The sequence below is a fragment of the Pholcus phalangioides genome, unplaced genomic scaffold, assembly GCF_987345545.1.
Source record: "Pholcus phalangioides strain wild (caught in Gottingen) unplaced genomic scaffold, Ppha-v1.0 ptg000002l_1, whole genome shotgun sequence".
Lineage (NCBI taxonomy): Eukaryota > Metazoa > Arthropoda > Arachnida > Araneae > Pholcidae > Pholcus > Pholcus phalangioides.
The window spans coordinates 8,214,854-8,232,088 of record NW_028301595.1 but is presented as its reverse complement, the minus strand read 5'-3'; the positions used below and the strand labels follow the sequence as shown (position 1 = coordinate 8,232,088).

At 37.4% G+C, this 17,235-nt stretch overlaps 2 protein-coding genes across 2 annotated transcripts; one reads left to right on the top strand and one right to left on the bottom strand.

Moving 5' to 3' along the window:
* Nucleotides 1-1,644: 1,644 nt before the first annotated feature.
* Nucleotides 1,645-6,190, bottom strand: LOC149089333 (A-kinase anchor protein 7-like). Its single transcript, XM_089238139.1, has 2 exons — nt 6,108-6,190; nt 1,645-2,774 (listed from the first exon to the last, which is right to left on the bottom strand). Exon 2 carries the CDS (start codon nt 2,740-2,742, stop codon nt 1,681-1,683), a length of 1,062 nt encoding a protein of 353 aa, XP_089094265.1. The 5' UTR covers nt 2,743-2,774; nt 6,108-6,190; the 3' UTR covers nt 1,645-1,680.
* A 594-nt stretch (nt 6,191-6,784) lies between these two features.
* Nucleotides 6,785-15,837, top strand: LOC149089332 (enoyl-[acyl-carrier-protein] reductase, mitochondrial-like). Its single transcript, XM_089237998.1, has 4 exons — nt 6,785-7,188; nt 11,124-11,234; nt 13,182-13,456; nt 15,316-15,837. The coding sequence occupies exons 1-4, from the start codon at nt 6,898-6,900 to the stop codon at nt 15,713-15,715; spliced, it is 1,077 nt and encodes a 358-aa protein (XP_089094124.1). The 5' UTR covers nt 6,785-6,897; the 3' UTR covers nt 15,716-15,837.
* Nucleotides 15,838-17,235: the final 1,398 nt, after the last annotated feature.

The following is a 17,235-nucleotide window of genomic DNA, read 5'->3' as shown; positions in this document are numbered from 1 at the left end:
AAATGTAATTTTTGGCCATCAGCTTATACACATGTATATACTGTAATTTTATTTTGTAAAGCATTAATTTTAAGTAGAAAAATATGAATTTTTTGCTACATTTTCAAAATGACTGGGATGGCATTGTTCTATGAGTTTTAAGCCTCAATATTTGTTTCAGAATTTCTTTTCACTCAATAGCACAGACCTGCTGAAACTCTACAACAAGAAGGGGGTGGGTGCACAAACTTTTCAGTGTTTCGGCCAGCTATGAAAGATGGCTGGCACTCACAGACCATGAACTAGTGTACTTATCGTAAGCGAATACAGATTCCTCATATGGGGGATGCCTCACCCTCCCAGTATTGTATACCAGTAATAAAAGCTATTACTGAAGGGGAATGGGTTGTTTATCTTCCCTGGTATCATTTTATGGTATGCATGGATTGGTACTCTCTTTAGAAACACGTTACTTAGGCTGAATGGTCTAACCCTGGGCTAGCTGTATTTGGGCGCCTGCGAGCAGGAGGGTGTGCATTTTTGCTCTGCATTCAAACCGAGCACAATTTCAGTCTATGACCATGGACAATTTACTACCGATTAAGTTGTGCTGGAAGTATGTGTGTAGGTAGTACCTAACAGTCTGAGTGCATAAATCTAGTGTTTGAAATTTCAGTGCTGCTATCTGTGAGTGAAGTGTAATGATTGAAGATTTTGTACTGTTGTAGGATAGTTGCACTCTGTGGCGAGACTTTTTAATGGGGATATCGTGTTGCATTTGTGCCTCAAAGCTGGCAACCACAGAAAACCAACTTCAGCCAACCACCCCTGTGGCAGTGTTTTAACCTGAGTCCTCGCGATGCAAGTCTTTCACCATGGCCACCCAACCACCACAGCGGCTATTTTTATTCTGCTGCATGTTTAATAATCTTCACTGTCAACCAGCTTGACAATTTCTAAGGGCCAGTGCCCCATGGTAATTATAAAATCTATAATGACGCCTAAAATTTTCTATATCTAGTTGCTAAGCCGGACACAAACTTTTCTGATTTCATGTCTTGCAACATGAAAAAGGGACTCATCAAGTCTCGGAAAAGTCAAAAAACATTACTTAGGACTGGTGTCTCTAGGGCAGTGGTTCTCAACCTTTTTTGACTCACTGAACCTTTTTCAGTATATAATTTTTATGGCAGATCCCTGTTTGACTGAAGGAGTCGTTTTTTGTGTAAAATTTTTATGACAGAACTATGTGGGTCTCATTTTTTTTAAATCATCAAATTTACTGATTTATTTTATTTTCCCTTGAGTCACCATGGAGCCCCAAGGGCTTCGCGAAGCACTGGTTGAGAACCGCTGCTCTAGCGAAAAAGAACTATTGTTGGCTAATGAAAAATTTGTCATGCCCTGCTATAAACTCTAATACCAATTATTTCAGTTTAATAAGGATCGCAATATTCATCTAGCCAACTCATGGATTTTTTTAGTATGAGGATATTTAAGAATTTTCCAGAATCTTGGCGCAAATTTCCTGGCATGTCGAAAAGTAAGAATATTCCCAGCATGCTGGTCTCCCTCGCTGTTTCCCGAAATACCAGATAATGCATGGGAATACGGTATATATATATCTCATTGTGAGATAAAATAAAACTGTACTCATAGAAACAATAAAAAAAAAATTCAGAATTTTATCGAAATTAAATGTCATTCTTGGAATTGTACAATTTCAGCTTCCGCTGCACACATGTAAAACCCATCGTTCCTTCGTCCATCTTTCATTTCACATAAGTATAACTTATCCACAGGTTGCGTTCCAAAATTATCTTCCTCAAAAGCTATGTAAAGGCTGGGGTCGAGGAAATTTGAATGCATCAACCTCTGCACTGTTCGGGACAGTTTTAAAATTGTTACATGGGGAACATATGCAAATCTGTCTGCGATGTTGACATTCTTCTGTTGCAAGAGCTTGATCAAATTCTCTCTCAGTTTATCAAATTCCTTATTGGTTTCCACACATGCATGAAGAACTCTGTGTTTGAATACTCCCAGCTTGTTCAGTTCTATTTTCGGCTCTTTTAATTTCAGGCTTTCTAAGCTTCTCAAAATCTCTGAAACATCTAGTATCTGCTCGATGGAATCCAACTTGAGAATTGAAAGTGTTATATGGTATTCACACTTTGTTATGCAGCATTCACTGAGAACAGGATTTTTGTCTCTTATGCTCTCCGCAACCTGGCTGAGTTTATTCACAGTATCTTCATTTATAATCCTAGCAGCTATAAAATAGTTAGGTCGATCAGAGTCATCATAACTTTTTGGGATAGTTACAGTGGAAACATCATAATCATCCTCTTCAAAATCTTGAGAGAAACAACATTCGTCCAAGAAATTATATTCCTGGTCATCAACCTCTTTCATGAAGTTGTGAATTCCGATATCCATCCCCGTGGACCCAAATATGATGTCAAGCCTTGTTGTTTTATCCCATACTTTCTTATTCTTGTATTTGAAGTATTGTATGCGATGTTTTGGCAGAGCTAAAGTATAGTTGTCTACTATAGCTGGATCACTCCAATCTAAAGTTACGAATGGTTTTTCTACGAGACCTTTGAATCTGTCAAGATATCCCACCACAAATAAATCCTTCTGCAGGGTTTCGTCCCAAAGCAATCTTGATATGACATCAGAAGCAGTTCTCATCTTCAGTTTCTTACAGTGAGGATTCTCCTCTTTGACAACCTTCTGTTTTGGTTTTGGTGTATCCATATTTATGGAGTGTTACTTTTCACTGACGCAGCCTGCAATGAATGTAAACCATCGTAAACAAGATCAACAAAATTTGTATTCAGAAAAATATGTTTGTATCTTTCATTTTCTGTTGTACTTTCTGAAGAGACCTTTTTTTTTAGTTCGCTAGTTGAACTAAATAAGTATGAAATGTGGAAGGAGAGGAGGGACAAAACTACCAAATAAGCATACTTCTCACGATGACAATTACAGTTTCTAGCATATATATATACAATACTACTGTATTCAAAAAGTTCCAAGAAACTATTTTATTTCGGAAGAGTGAATACAGAAGTAACCTGTTTATTTTTTATTTCCTCTGAAATAACTACCCTGTGAAATTATGAATTTTTGCCATTTTTCATACAAAGATGTAAAAGCGGATGGCAAAAATTCTTTTGCCACACCTTCCAGTACCTCCATTACTGCTTGCTGCACTTTAGAACCTGAGAATCATTGCTCCTTAACCAGTCAGCTGTCTAATTTCTACTTTTTTCCCTTTTTTAAAAGTTTGAAGCTAATAAAATGAATTTTCACGATTAAAATTTTATATGAGTACATTTAAACTAACTTCCTCACATTCTTAACTGTTTTTTAAAATCATCAACAACAAAAATTATGGTAATTGAAATAATTAGATTAAAAATCGGCGCGACAGTATGAGCGGTCATAACCACCTGACTGATTGAGTAAATTCTTTATCTGAGAACAAAGAAAAAAAGTCACATGGGACAAGATCAGTGGAATAAGCTGGTTGTGATATTTTTACAGATAATCTGACACCAGAAGGGACCTGCGAGTCCTTAAACGTCTCCATGATTCTGTGCTGCAAAGGACCAGATCTTTGGAAGGCAAGTCATGAGTGCTCCATCAGGACAATATGTGCCGGTTATAGGTACCTCCTGGTGTCAGATTACCTGTCAAAACATCACATTCCAATACTTTCACAACCAGCTTGTTTCCCTGATCTTGCCCCATAAGACTTTTTCCTCAATGATTCTCAGGTTCTGAAGAATTACAGTGAAGGCCCTGTAGAATATGACAAGAAAGGCCTACAATCTGCATTTGCATCTTTTTATGAACAATGGCAAGAGGCATAACTGCACAGAGTAGTTACTTCGAAGAAAACACCAACAGGTTCAATCTGTATTCATTCTTATGTTATAAGTCTCAGGACTTTTTGAATGTAGTAGTATATTAAATCGATCAATTAATATAGCATCGGCACTGGAACCTAGGAACTCTAACACTTTGCCAAAATCTTCATTTGCATCAACAACCTTTCCATTCACTTTTTTGAACTACTATTTTTTTCCAGCTATTAGCGATGGATGGCAACTTTACCTGGCTTTTAAAAGTTTTTTTAGCTGTCAATTGTGTTGGCTGCAATTGGCAATATTCTGTATCAATCCTGATTCCCACATTTTTAAAAACAAAATTCAGTCAGCCTATAGGCATTTATCATGTTGTGTGTATATATCAATATTTGTCTACTGGAACACCTTTCGCAGGTCAGATGGAACCTCTTGAAATGCCGCATTTGGTTTGCAGGGTGCTGGAAATTATGCACCCCATCTACAGGGATTTCTTACCATGATATATACAAATGCCATGCTGAATGGTGGAAATTGCAGCCCCATTACTACATTCAGTACTGTCTTCTACAGCAGCTGCTGTAGCAGAAAGACATTTCTACACTTACGACCTCGTACAAACTAATAGATTTTCAATATAGAGGTTGAAATTTTACACTTGTAGGGCCACAATGTGGCTAAGCTGCAAAAGAAATATGAATGATATAGTATCTGAGTACATGTTAATTGAAGAAAATTAGTTATTTCTTTCAGGACAAAGAAAATTATTTCAAATCGAGAAACTTTCTGGATATTATATCAAGGTGAACTTGGGAAGAAAGTTGGTTGCCTCTGCTCTAATTTAACCCTAGACCTCTTTCAATCGTGGCAGGCATCCTCACTCACCACCTCCTCCACAGAGACAGACTTTTATGCTCTTATATTGTTGCATGGAGATATCGTAGCCTCTCTTAACTTCAGCAATCATAAATGTTTTTCTCTGCCCACAACACATAAAATCAAGAGACTTTCTGAGAATCATGCTGAGGTAAATTTGGGAAGAAGAGTGAGTTGTCCCCACCGGAAATCGAACCCTGGACCTCTTGCAATCTGCTGATTGCTAAACTTAAGAGATTCTACAGTCTCTACTCAGTGAATTGTGGGACTGTGATATAAGGGCAGAAAAGTCTCTCTCTATGGCAAATGTGCTTGTCCAGATCATAAGAGGTCCAGGGTTCGACCTCTGGCAGAGACAGATTTCTTTCCCATATCTCTTGCAGAACCACAAGGAAGCTTGAGTGTACAAAACTAATAACAGTTGGCAGTAGCAGTAACATCTTTCACATACAAAAAAGAATAGAAAAATAGTCTCTACTGACTCATACACACTTCGCTGCATACTACTGTCATGACAAATTCTGACAATGTTTCTCATTGAAAATCCATTGCTCTCTGTTATAATTTGCTATTGTTATATTGAATTGTTGGTTACGTTAACCTATTTGTATCCTTCATTTCAAGCACCATATCCTAGCATCCACTAAACAAGGATCAATACAGCTATTGGTTGTACTCATGATGACATGACACTTTGTTACTGTGGTGACCTAGATTTCATAAGATGTGAAGGCCCGTTTACATGTCAAGTGATTTGGTGATTAACTAAATTTCAAGTTGTTAAGTACTTTAAAATGTATGCAGACAATAATTACTGTTTATACAGGTTTAGTTGGTAAGTGATTTGGTGGTTAAGTAGAATAGAGTGAGCGCAATCAGTTTTTTCGATCAAGTATAGGTACAATACACATGCACCAGTAAGCGTAGTCTTGTATTATTCAACGAGCATTCATCATTTTATTACTTACGTTTGGACAGATTTTAGAGCACTTGACAACTTAAACTTTTGTTAACTACGAAAACACTTAATGCATATAGACAGGCTTTACGTGTTGTGGGCCGAGAAAAAACATTTATCTCTGAAGACAACCATGAATTTCTTATTTCGTATAATTTTGTTTGAAATAAAGCAAGAAAAATAAAGATTGATTCAATTGATCAAGTTTGAGGAGGGTTTTTTAAGGTGATTATGAAAAAAATAGTTTTGTTTCATGATCAATTATTATTATATTTATTAATCAACGTATTATCAATATTAGTTATCAATATAATTATATATTGATAATTATATAAATATAATATATTAATTATCAATATAATTAATACAATGGTATTATACTATTATTGGCATAATTTAACAAATTCTGTTTTTACCTTGCTCTTCATACACTCCCCTCCGCCTATCAGGCAGTGAATTTTATTTACACAGGAAGTATGCAATAGTTCATGTTGCATAACATGACAACACATTGCGCAATCCCACTGAGCTCAGTGCGCAATCCCAAGAAAAGTCTACGGAAGTCGTCAAGGAGACAAAGTTCCTCAACTGCGATTGGATATCACGTTTCTTAACCAATTTAAACTATCAATACGGAAAATCAGCGATTTTTGCCAAAAGTGAGCAAAGTTCTAATTAAAGCTATAAGTTCCGAAAACTGTCAGTGTGGGAAACGAAGCACAAATGCAAATCGTAGTGGAACGAAACAAGGCGCTCAACATAACAAATATGTGAGAAGATTATTTGAGGACTATAAATATGAATATTCATCATAATATAACTTATCAGTTTGACCGAGATGATGGAAATACATGAAAACCCTCAAAAGTCCCACGAAACGTAGATAATATGGTCACATCATGCGTCATGTTCATTGCAATAAAAAAATGCAGAAATCAGTTAAAAAAAATGGCTGTTTTATGCATTTTTTTATTAATTAATTTCACCGTGATGAGATTAAACCATAAAAATATTAATTTTTTTTGGGGAATGATTTTTTTATTTTTATTTCAGAGCTGAATGAGATATGACTTTTCACCGGTATCTCCTACTGATCTATTTGATTGAACTGTTTGTTTAGATTGGGATTTAGCGGTAAAGATTGAAGTGGTAAAAGCACTTCCTTTAGCAAATTGATTGAAGTTTGAAGCGGTAAAAACTTGAGACATGCGGATCCCTGTACAAAAATTGTTGAGATTCACTAATCGTCATTCTCAGGTGTGCATTAGGAAACTGAATGGTTTCGCTCTGACCTACAAGGAATGGGGCGAGCCGTCCAAAGTATTGGAGATGTCAGAGTTTTCCGTGGACGACGCTTTGGCTCCCGATCAGGTCCTCGTGAAGGTGCTCGCGGCACCTGTGAATCCGGCTGACATAAATATGGTGCAAGGCAAGTACGCTCTCAAACCGAAGCTACCGGCAATAGGTGGAAACGAAGGTGTCGGCGAAGTGATCAAGGTATCCAATCATCTCCGCAATCGATAGTTGTTGTTTACGCAGTTTCTTCAGGGGTCTGTCCATTCGAAATTTAGCTCCTTTCCCGAACCCTCCATAGGATTCCGGATGTGAAAAACGGAACCTTCGTGAAATACAAGTTAACGAAACTATAAATACGACATTTTGTTTCCTTTTTTTCCAAAATTTAATAGATTTTTCAGATTTCCACAAAATTGTTGAAGATCATTTTCACAAAAACAGGACCCTACAAAAAAAAAAGAAAGCTGGGCATACTGAAATTGTTCTTCATTTATTTTTCATTGATCTGTAAATTATTTCAATCATTTATTTTTTGCTTTCCGCAAATTATTTTTCTCATTTATTTATTTTTCGTTGGCCACCAAGTTATTTCTGCTGCAGTAGAGTCTCGTTTATCTGACACCCCATTGAAAGGCGAAAAAAAGCATCTGCAACAAGAACTGCAAGCGTGAGCGTAGTCATTGTTGCTCTCGCCAGTGGCATGCCTGTCTACACATTGACTCACGTGTCTGTCATTCGCTCCATTGCCACTTACTGACTGTCACAACTACTGTACGCAATGCAGTTTGACATATGCATATCGGTTTATCTAGTATGTAGTCTTTATTTCTTGCTCTCAACAGTGGCGTGCCATCTACACGTTGACTCGCGTGTCTGTCATTCGCTCCATTGACACTTACTGACTGTCACAACTACTGTTCTTGGTGCTGTGCAGTTTGACATTGTATGCGGATCGGTTTATTGTTCGTTACATTTGTATGTTTCCGCGCGCGCACGTGTGTGTGTGTGTGTGTTTTTTTTTTTTGAAATTCACGCTTGTATTTCGACAAAAAGAAAGTTTTAAAACATGATAATTAGGTTCGTAATATGTAAAATTATAACATAGTTTGTTGACATTTAATAGCCATTTTCTTAACACCTCCCTATTATCTGACGTTCTGCTGTGGCCCTTTTATGTCAGATAAACGAGACTACTGTATTTTATCTGTCTGCACAAATTATTTCTCTTACATATTTTTTCCTCAGTTCACAAATTATTTCACTCTTTTTGTTTACTTTTTATGTCCGCAAATTATTGCAATCATTTTTTTTTTGTGGTGTCTACAATTATTTCTCCCATTTATTAATTTTTGTTGGTCTGCAAATTAATGAATAATATAATTTTTTTTTACTTTTCTGGGACTTTTTGACCCCAAAAGAGCAGCTCCAATATTGGTCACCACTTGACTATTTCCGGCGCCAAACATGTTCAATGCACCGAAAACCACCATTCATAATAATATCACTATATCTAGACCACGGGTTTCCAATGTAAAAGCTTTCACAGAACCCTCAACAGTTATAAAGCTGTTCCACGAAACCCTTGATGATTATGAAGGTGTTCCGCGGAACCGTTGATGATTATGAAGCTCAGGGCTCAACCAAGCACTGGGACACACTTGGGAGCCCAACACTCAACTGTCCACAAGATCTGCGAACGTGACTCAAAAGAGGGCAAAAGCTGCGCCATATGAGCACACTGAAAACAGCGCCAATTAGACAACTGCTTGTGAGGCTGCTGAATTTTGAAGACTGGGCCACAACTGGCCAAATCTCACGAGGTAGCTTTGTGTATTATGTGTGACGTATATTGTATGTAATCATTTTCGCGTCCCGGGGGACCCAGGAGATTTGGAGAGGGGAAATGACAGCATAAATGAGGGTGTAATGTACGCTTTGTATACAATCACTTTCGTGGCCCGGGGAATTTGAGGGGGGGGGGCACTCATACTTTGGGAACAACACAATCTGAAGTAAATTGTAGAGGGCAATAGACTGGAGTTGTGCTTTGTTTGAATGAATAAATGTTCTACGGAACCCTTTATGGTTGTAAGGCTGTTAGACAGAACTCAAACTAATTTTTAATATTTCTCTACTCACGTGGCATCCTCAAGGCTGTCCTGGCATAATCATGGGGAATCAGGCAAAATGATATGCTGGGGCTCCACCTCCTAATTTGCATACTTTATTCTCAGAATTTCCAGTAAAGAAGGGCTTTACGAGTATCAATGATTAGAAAATTCTTTTCAGTCGAAGCTCTACGGGTCCTAGGATTTTTAAGATTTCATCAAAAATCAGATTTATCAAAAACTGATTTATTCCGTGGAATCCCCAAAAAAGCTCTCACGGAACACCAGTTGGAAATCTGTGATCTAGACCAATGATTCCCAACATGGGCATTAACGCCCCCTTGGGGGCGATGGAAAGTTTCAGGGGGGGCATTAGAAGCTACGGGTATAACATAGGTTCCTATGGGTTAGATTGCATTGGGGGGGGGGGGCAATGGGAGAAAAAAAATTCTGAAGAATTCCTGAAAAATCTGAGCAGGTGTAGTGGCAACCCAACCCGAAGTTTGAAAAAGGAAAAGAAAAATTATGTTTTTGTTAGAACATGTCTTTATTTATAATAATAATAATACGATCTTCACGCATTCCCAAGGGATCAGCATGATCCGTCCAGGGAATTTGTTAGTGTTAGTAAACATCCATGCCTGAACCGGGATTCGAACCCAGGCCTGCACAGTGAGAAGCTAGTTCCCTAACCACTCGACTGCCAGGCGGCTTATTTATACAATATTGTTGTCCCTGAGGTCTATACAAGAGGATGCGATTGAAAATGACAAAGATATTGTTTGATATTGGACAAAAAACTAGTGATGGCGGGGGCAGGGCTGCAACTAGATGCTTGGTCACCCGGGGCAAGAGCACTTTCAACACCCCCTTGTAATGTTGAAAGAAAGGTTTTAGAATGAAATTTGTGCCCCCCCCCCAGGGTCCAGTGCTCGAGTCACGAGACTGCCTGCCCCCCCCCCCCCCCTGGTTGCAGCCCTGGACAGGGGATTTGACAATAGAGCTTAGGAGTTTGTTCCATTCACCAATGGTATGGGAAAAGCTGTATTTAAAGCAGTCAGTGGAAGCAAAAATAGGTTTTACTTTAAGGGAATGATCGTGTCTTCGAGAGATGTAGGATGGTATGGCTAAGATACCAGACATATCTATGTTGAATTGACCATGGAAAATGTTATATAACATGGGTTAATTGAGAAATGAGACGAAGAGTCGAGAGAGGAAGGAGATTAAGTTAGTTTTTAAGATCAGACACAGAAACGAAAGATGACCAGCAGTCGTGGAGAAATTGGGTGGATTTATTTTGGATCGATTCAAGTTTGTCTATATATTACTGGAGGTATAGGGGGGTCCCAGATCTTGATGAGATTCGTGGTGAATAATACAGTAAATTATGTGGTCATCAGCAAATAATCTAGGGGTGCAGTTGAGGGATTTTGGGGGGGGGGTCATTGATATAAATTATGAAAAGTAATGGGGAGAGGACCGATCCTTCAGGTGTCCCAGACTTATGGGGGTGGATGGGGAGTTATGATCATTAAAATGGTCAAACTGTTTACGATGTTTTAGGAAAGCTTCCACCCAATTAAGTAATTGTACGTTAAGGCCAAAGTATGAGAGGCTCATCATGGGGAACTTTACCAAAGGCTTTAGAGGAATCTAGGAAAACGATATTAGTTTGTAGGTTTTTGTCAATGGCTCCCGAGAGGTCGTGGATAAAGAGGGCCAATGGAGAGGTAGCAGAAAGAGATGGTCTAAAGCCGTGTTGGTTGGGGGAAAAAAATTGATGTAGTCAAAGTGGATACGATTTCTTTTGTTACAATATGTTAGAAGATTTTACAGTAGGAAGAGGTGATTGCTTTTGGCCTAAAGTTAGGGGGTTTGGAAAGTGGACCCGATTTGTGGACCTTTTAACGCAGACTCTATATTTTTTATTCCTTAGAGTTATAGAAAATTCCTTAATGTGATTATTCAAATTATATTTCTTTTTCTGTGTGATTAATATGTGACCTTTGTTTTTATTCGGAAAAGATAGGCTCTTCAGTAAAGAAGTTGAACATAGGCGATCATGTTATACCGGCACATGCTGGTCTTGGTACATGGAGAACCCATGCTGTATGCAGCGATGATCATTTCATAAAGGTGTGTTTTAATTATTTTCTCTCGTTTTTTTTTTTAAATCTAATTTTCTAAACACAGTTGTTTTCAACTTGTAGTATGCCAAACTTGAGGTTCAAACCCCACAGTCACCACAGTAGTGGTCGGCTGAAGTTGGTTTTCTGTGGTTCAAAACTTTGAGACGCTAATACGAGCCTATCTCCCCATTAAAAAGTCACGCCGCAGAGAGCAATAGGTCTACAATGATAAAATTTTCAATCATTACACTTCACTTATGGTTATAAAAGTTGATGGCAGCACTATACAGGGTACGTAAGTAACAGGGCACATGGCATTTTACTGGCTAGCCGTTGGTCCTAGAGGCATACTTCCAATTAGAAAAACATCCAAATAATGTGTGGTACTCAGATATGCCATTTGTGTTGCAAGGGTGATGTGTAGTTATTAAAATAAAAATGCTAACTTTTTATACGGACACTCTGATCTCAAAAACACGATCAGAAAGTTGTTACCGTCTCTCTGGTTGCCAAAAAAAACACATTTCCAAGTGAAATATTCAAATTTAAAAAATGCTATCCTTTTCCAACTCTCCTTCGTTTTTTGAATATCTTGGTGGATATTGCGCTTAGAAACAATAAATTATCTTTGTTGTCCTCAGGAGAAACAGGGTAACAGCTTTCTAATTGAGTTTTTGAGCACAGGGGTCTGTATAAAAAGTTAACATTTTTATTTTAATAACTATACAACCCCTTGCAGTATGAATGCCATATCTGAGTGCTACATGCTATTTTGATACTTTTTTCCAATCGGAAGCATGCAACAGTTTGCCAGCAAAATACCATACACCCTGTTACCCATGCACCCTGTAGCGCATAATATACAAGTGGTTATGTAAGCTTTTCACACACATTTGGAGTATGTTTAGTCAGCGTGCATTTCTAAATGTAAACAAATCTATGCTTTTCTAGGGGTACATAAGCTTCTTAGACATTTCAAGGGGTTGCAAATGTTTTCTAAACATTTCTAGGAGTGTGTTTGTGCCATTTACGTATTTCTAGAGATATAGAAGCATTGTATAGCTAGGGATGCATAATTTTCATATTTACAAAATAGATGTGATAAATGTAAAATTTTTGCTGATTTTGATGAAAAAATGCACAAATTTTTACTATTTTTCTGTGAATCTCAATACCTTGCATTCCTTAAAGTAAAAATAAGACAAATTTCTCATTCGTTCCTCAAATTTGCCATTCTGGGTTGTAGCCCGCTTAGTCTGCCCCTTCTGTAAATACTCCTCTGTCTCTAAATCGCTCTTTCATCAATCGCATGCTTGTTCACTTTCTTGGTTATTCTTTTGGTCATTCATGTGCTTGAAAATGCTACAGGCCACTAACTGGCCTAGTTTCTAGCTCTCTACATCACTTACCATATAGCGCTTTTGTGCATAGTAAGTAATTTCACAGCAACTTCACCAACACTTTTGGGGGGTAGACAGTGGAAAATACTATTGTTATTAAATTGCCTCAAAAGAACAAAAACTAGTGAAGAATTTGAAAATAAAATTGAACATGATTTTTAATAAAATATAAATATAGTTGTAGAGGGGGTTTATCATAATAAATAATATCATTGTATTGAAAGTTGAACTCTATAGGCAATTTTAAACAAGATTCGAAAAAATATCATTGTAGAGGGGGTTTATCATTATGTATATTGATCTCTTTGATCAGATTGTCTTTAAGAGGGTGCATAGGTATGTACTGATATGCATATATGTACTGATTTCCGTGCTGCTTGATGTAGCGAATCTTTGTGAAAACTTTTTTAGATTTATGTTTGTGAATATTTCAAGTAATGCTTCATGTATATATTTTATGCTACGTTATGATAGAAAATAACATTATCTTTAATAATAAAATAATGAATAAACTATTTTAATGCTTTTTTTTTTTTTAATTTATTAATACGCAGATTGATAAAAACCTCTCACTGATCAATGCTGCAACATTATCAGTCAATCCATGCACAGCATATAGGATGTTGACAGATTTCGAGGAATTGAAATCAGGAGATACCGTAATCCAAAATGGTGCTAACAGTGGAGTAGGTCAAGCAGCGATACAGATTGCCAAGTGCCGTAATATAAACACGATAAACGTTATCCGAGATAGGCCAAACATAGAGCAACTGAGTAATCATTTGAAGTCAATCGGGGCTACATACGTAATCACTGATGCTGACCTTAGGTAAATTAAGCCTTATTATTCATACATGTGTTTCGGAATTTATCCTGGTAAATAATTATTGTGTTTCTGTATCACTCAGTAATTTTTTCAAGGTGATTTTTTTAGTTTTATGTATATAAAGTAAAGTATGAATATCAGTCACTAATTTTTTTAAGTGCAGGCTTTTGGCAACAAATTGTGAACGATTATACTTGAGATACCAGTGACAAATCTCTGAAACTAGCATCTTTGCTGAGATTTGCAGAGGGAAGATGAGTGAAAATCAAGTTCTTTCTTTTCTTTCTTCCCTACCCCAGCCACCAAGGCAAATGTACTTTTTGTTTTTAAATTTAAATCCTTATGTACATTTTAACACAGGATGGGTGCAGTCTTCAGGAAGAAAATAAAAAAGTTTGGAAGTGACCATAAAATCTTACTAACCTGGGGTCCCAGTCAGAACTAGCCTCACACTTGTCCACAGGTCACTCAGTGGATAGATTGATAGCATGTCTTACCACAAACTAAACTGTACAGACCCGTGGCGGGTGGAGAGGGACCCCCGATTCAAATAGTGCTTATTAATCTAAATATATTCATTAAAAATTAATTGAATTCTCTCTCGTCTAAATATCTCAAGAAGTTAGATCGTCTGATGTTGGCCTAAGGACGGCGCGCCATATGTCCTTCCAATTGGCAAACATCAATCTCCTGAGACGACTAACTGACTTTACTACATTGTGGATTCAGAAGGATGAAAGAAATTTGGAAAATATGCAAATCTCTAGGATACGGTTGGCTGGGATTGGCCACCTCTCTCCAGCTGGCCATATATATATATATTAGGGGGGGAGAGAGAGAGAGAGAGAGAGGGAGGGGAGAGAGAGAGAGAGAGAGCAGTGGTGGGATCGTCTTCTTGCTTTATTTGATTCACATCTTCACTTAACGTTTATTACTCATCCTGTCATTTTCCGATGTCCACTAGCTGCCGCTTGCTCATCTTCTAAGGTCCAAGGACAAGAAGGAGATGTTTGATACAGGTCTAATGAACAATCTATGGTCACCCTGATACTATGGATTGACGATCCTGGAATGCAGACTGGTATACCGGAACAGTGATATTTATATTGATGTCTAAAATATATGTCGAAATTCCTAAAAAATTAGCTGTCAAAAGTCAAAGTAATAAATCGAAATTGTTCAGCTTTCGACTCTTATTGTGTTGGGTTGCTTCATGATAATCATTGACATCCTGGTTGTGACAAGTGGTAGGTAACAATACACAGATGAGACTCCAAGGTGAGAATGGAGGTGTGTCCCTTTGTTGTGCTGTCATTTAGGGCTTGGTCGTTTTGTGATGGGCTGTTTGACTGCCTTTGTTGGAATTAAACCAACACCTCGTTTACTGTTACTTATTGATCTTTGATTGTTAGTTGAGACAAAGTTTGGCATAGCGTTGTCTAAGCTCATTGTAACGCTCCCCCATTTCATCAAAAGCCGATGGTTTTTTGCCAAAAAAAGGCATAGGATACTTATTATATGAACACATTTGGGACATCCTATCGGTCGTTGTAATGGAGTAGTTGCTATAACTTGGGATTGCTGTTACAAACATCATTATTACAGCTATGCTTGGCTGAAAAGCACATATAATCATCCTCTTTTCGCTACCATAATAAAATTAATTTATATGTCAAACAAGCTATTTAATTGCTTGTTAACATGTGATAGCAATGTAATTTTCTCGCCAAGACAGATTGTGACTCTTCCTGTAATTGATTTAAATAATGTGAGGGGGTTGCAGTATGACTCAAGCTAAATATAAACATGGTGCAGAGCTGAAAATATTATCTGATATTAATTTTTTTTTTTACATACACCAGGTCACCTTGCATGGGAGAAATCTTCAAAAAGATAGAGAAGCCAAAGCTAGCGTTAAACTGTGTCGGAGGAAAAAGTGTAGCAGAACTTGCAAGACATCTCAAGAACGGCGGGACAATAGTAACCTATGGCGGCATGTCTAAACAGCCTATCACCATAAGCACAGCTTCACTCATCTTCAACGATATCCATTATGCTGGATTCTGGATGACGAGGTGGAGTTCTGATCACTCGATTGAAGAAAGGACGCAGATGTTGAACGAGCTTACTTTGATGATGAATGACGGTCATATAAAACCTCCAATATTCCGAGAGGTACATTTCAAGAACTTCAAAGAAGCCGTCGAGAAATCTATGGAACCACTCGTAACTGAGAAACAGCTCTTGGTGATGGCTCGTTAGAAAAAAAAATTATACAGTAATTAGATATGTATATTTGACAAAAATGAGCTGTAAATATTAGTGAAATGAATATATATTTTTAATTAGTTTTCTATTGTCAAGCAGCAGATAAAATAAAAATTTCCCCAAAAAATATGAGTCAATTATATTTCTTATTTTTGTCCCTCAAATAATCTAGGGGAAAAAAGTAAGTTAATGGATTTTTTCTATACTTATTTTTACAACTGGTAAACTAAGAGAGAGACATTGCGGTAGAACCCTATATTGTACTCCAGGCCAAAACAAAGATGACTTATGTGAGCCAACGATGTCCCCTTGAAAATCAAATCAGAGCTCTCTGCCTGATGCACATTCGATTCTCGCTCTCCCTCATCACTAAGTCAGAGCTTCTCGAAATGCCAGTCTGACTTTTTGAGCAAAAAAAATGTGATGTCAATATTATGGCTATAGCCAATCACTGTCCCCTATTCTGATTTTTGAGACATCACTTGGAGCTGAAAACATGTTCTTTTGCTAGAAGATGGATGATGAGTTCGCTCTTTATAAGCTCCTTACATCAGTTTAGATCTCAAAGTTTTATTAAAGTGAATGTAAATTTTTACACTTGACCTGAAAATTTATCCGAAAAACAAACTAGTTGGTTGCGCATTTAGATCAAGGAACTCCATTATTTTTTTTCCCAGCAAATATAAGATATCTTGCCTACGATTAAAGTTGGCCTATACCATACTTTCTCAACTCATGACTAGCAGGCTAAATGTGGCCCTCAGTCATCTGATGTGGCTTGTGACGTCAAACCTAATTTTGTAAAAAATAAACTAAGCAGCACATTTTTCCAGATCACCACCACAGTGATCTGTGACACTTTTTCAAACTAACAATGGTTAGGACAGTGGCCCAGGTTGAGCCCCTTGGCCTATACTGTAGAGCAGACGCATCTGTCATATTGGCTCTCAGTATCATGTGAGCTGGTCTCCCATTTGAAAAGTGTTTGCAGAATGCAGGCAGATCTTGAATATGATACTTATATAACATGCAAATTCAAACGTTTCTCATCTTCACTTTAAAATATGTAAGACAGACAGCAACAGCATAACAGGGAAGCGAGCATAAATACAATAGGGTCAACATGAAGCATTAGGATCGCACACACGCAAGATGCTCGTGCGTGTTATTAATTTGTTAGGAATTCCCCAGATGAATGTTCATATGAAGTGCATGTACAGTTAAGTGACTCTTCATCTGCAGGAAACGTGATGCAGAATTCTTTTATTTAAAATCTAAATTGGAACATTTCAAAGCTAAACAGCACGATATGTATTTTTGCATTTTTAACAAATATTTAAAAAGTTAATATGAAATGTAACAGCGCTGGAAGAAATCTACAGAGATAGCACTCATCTGAGCCACTATAGGAGAATCAATATGCTAGATAGGTCAGCCTGGTGTTTCTAGGAGTTCCAACCTATATTAAATCGAAAGATTAACCCCTTATATCCAGAAACATTTTGCAATAATTG

Coding starts and splice junctions, on each gene's coding strand:
- LOC149089332 (XM_089237998.1), top strand. CDS start 6,898: ATGCGGATCCCTGTACAAAAATTGTTGAGATTCACTAATCGTCATTCT. Junction 7,189..11,123: donor GTGTCGGCGAAGTGATCAAG/GTATCCAATCAT, acceptor TATTCGGAAAAG/ATAGGCTCTTCAGTAAAGAA. Junction 13,457..15,315: donor ATCACTGATGCTGACCTTAG/GTAAATTAAGCC, acceptor TACATACACCAG/GTCACCTTGCATGGGAGAAA.
- LOC149089333 (XM_089238139.1), bottom strand. CDS start 2,742: ATGGATACACCAAAACCAAAACAGAAGGTTGTCAAAGAGGAGAATCCT.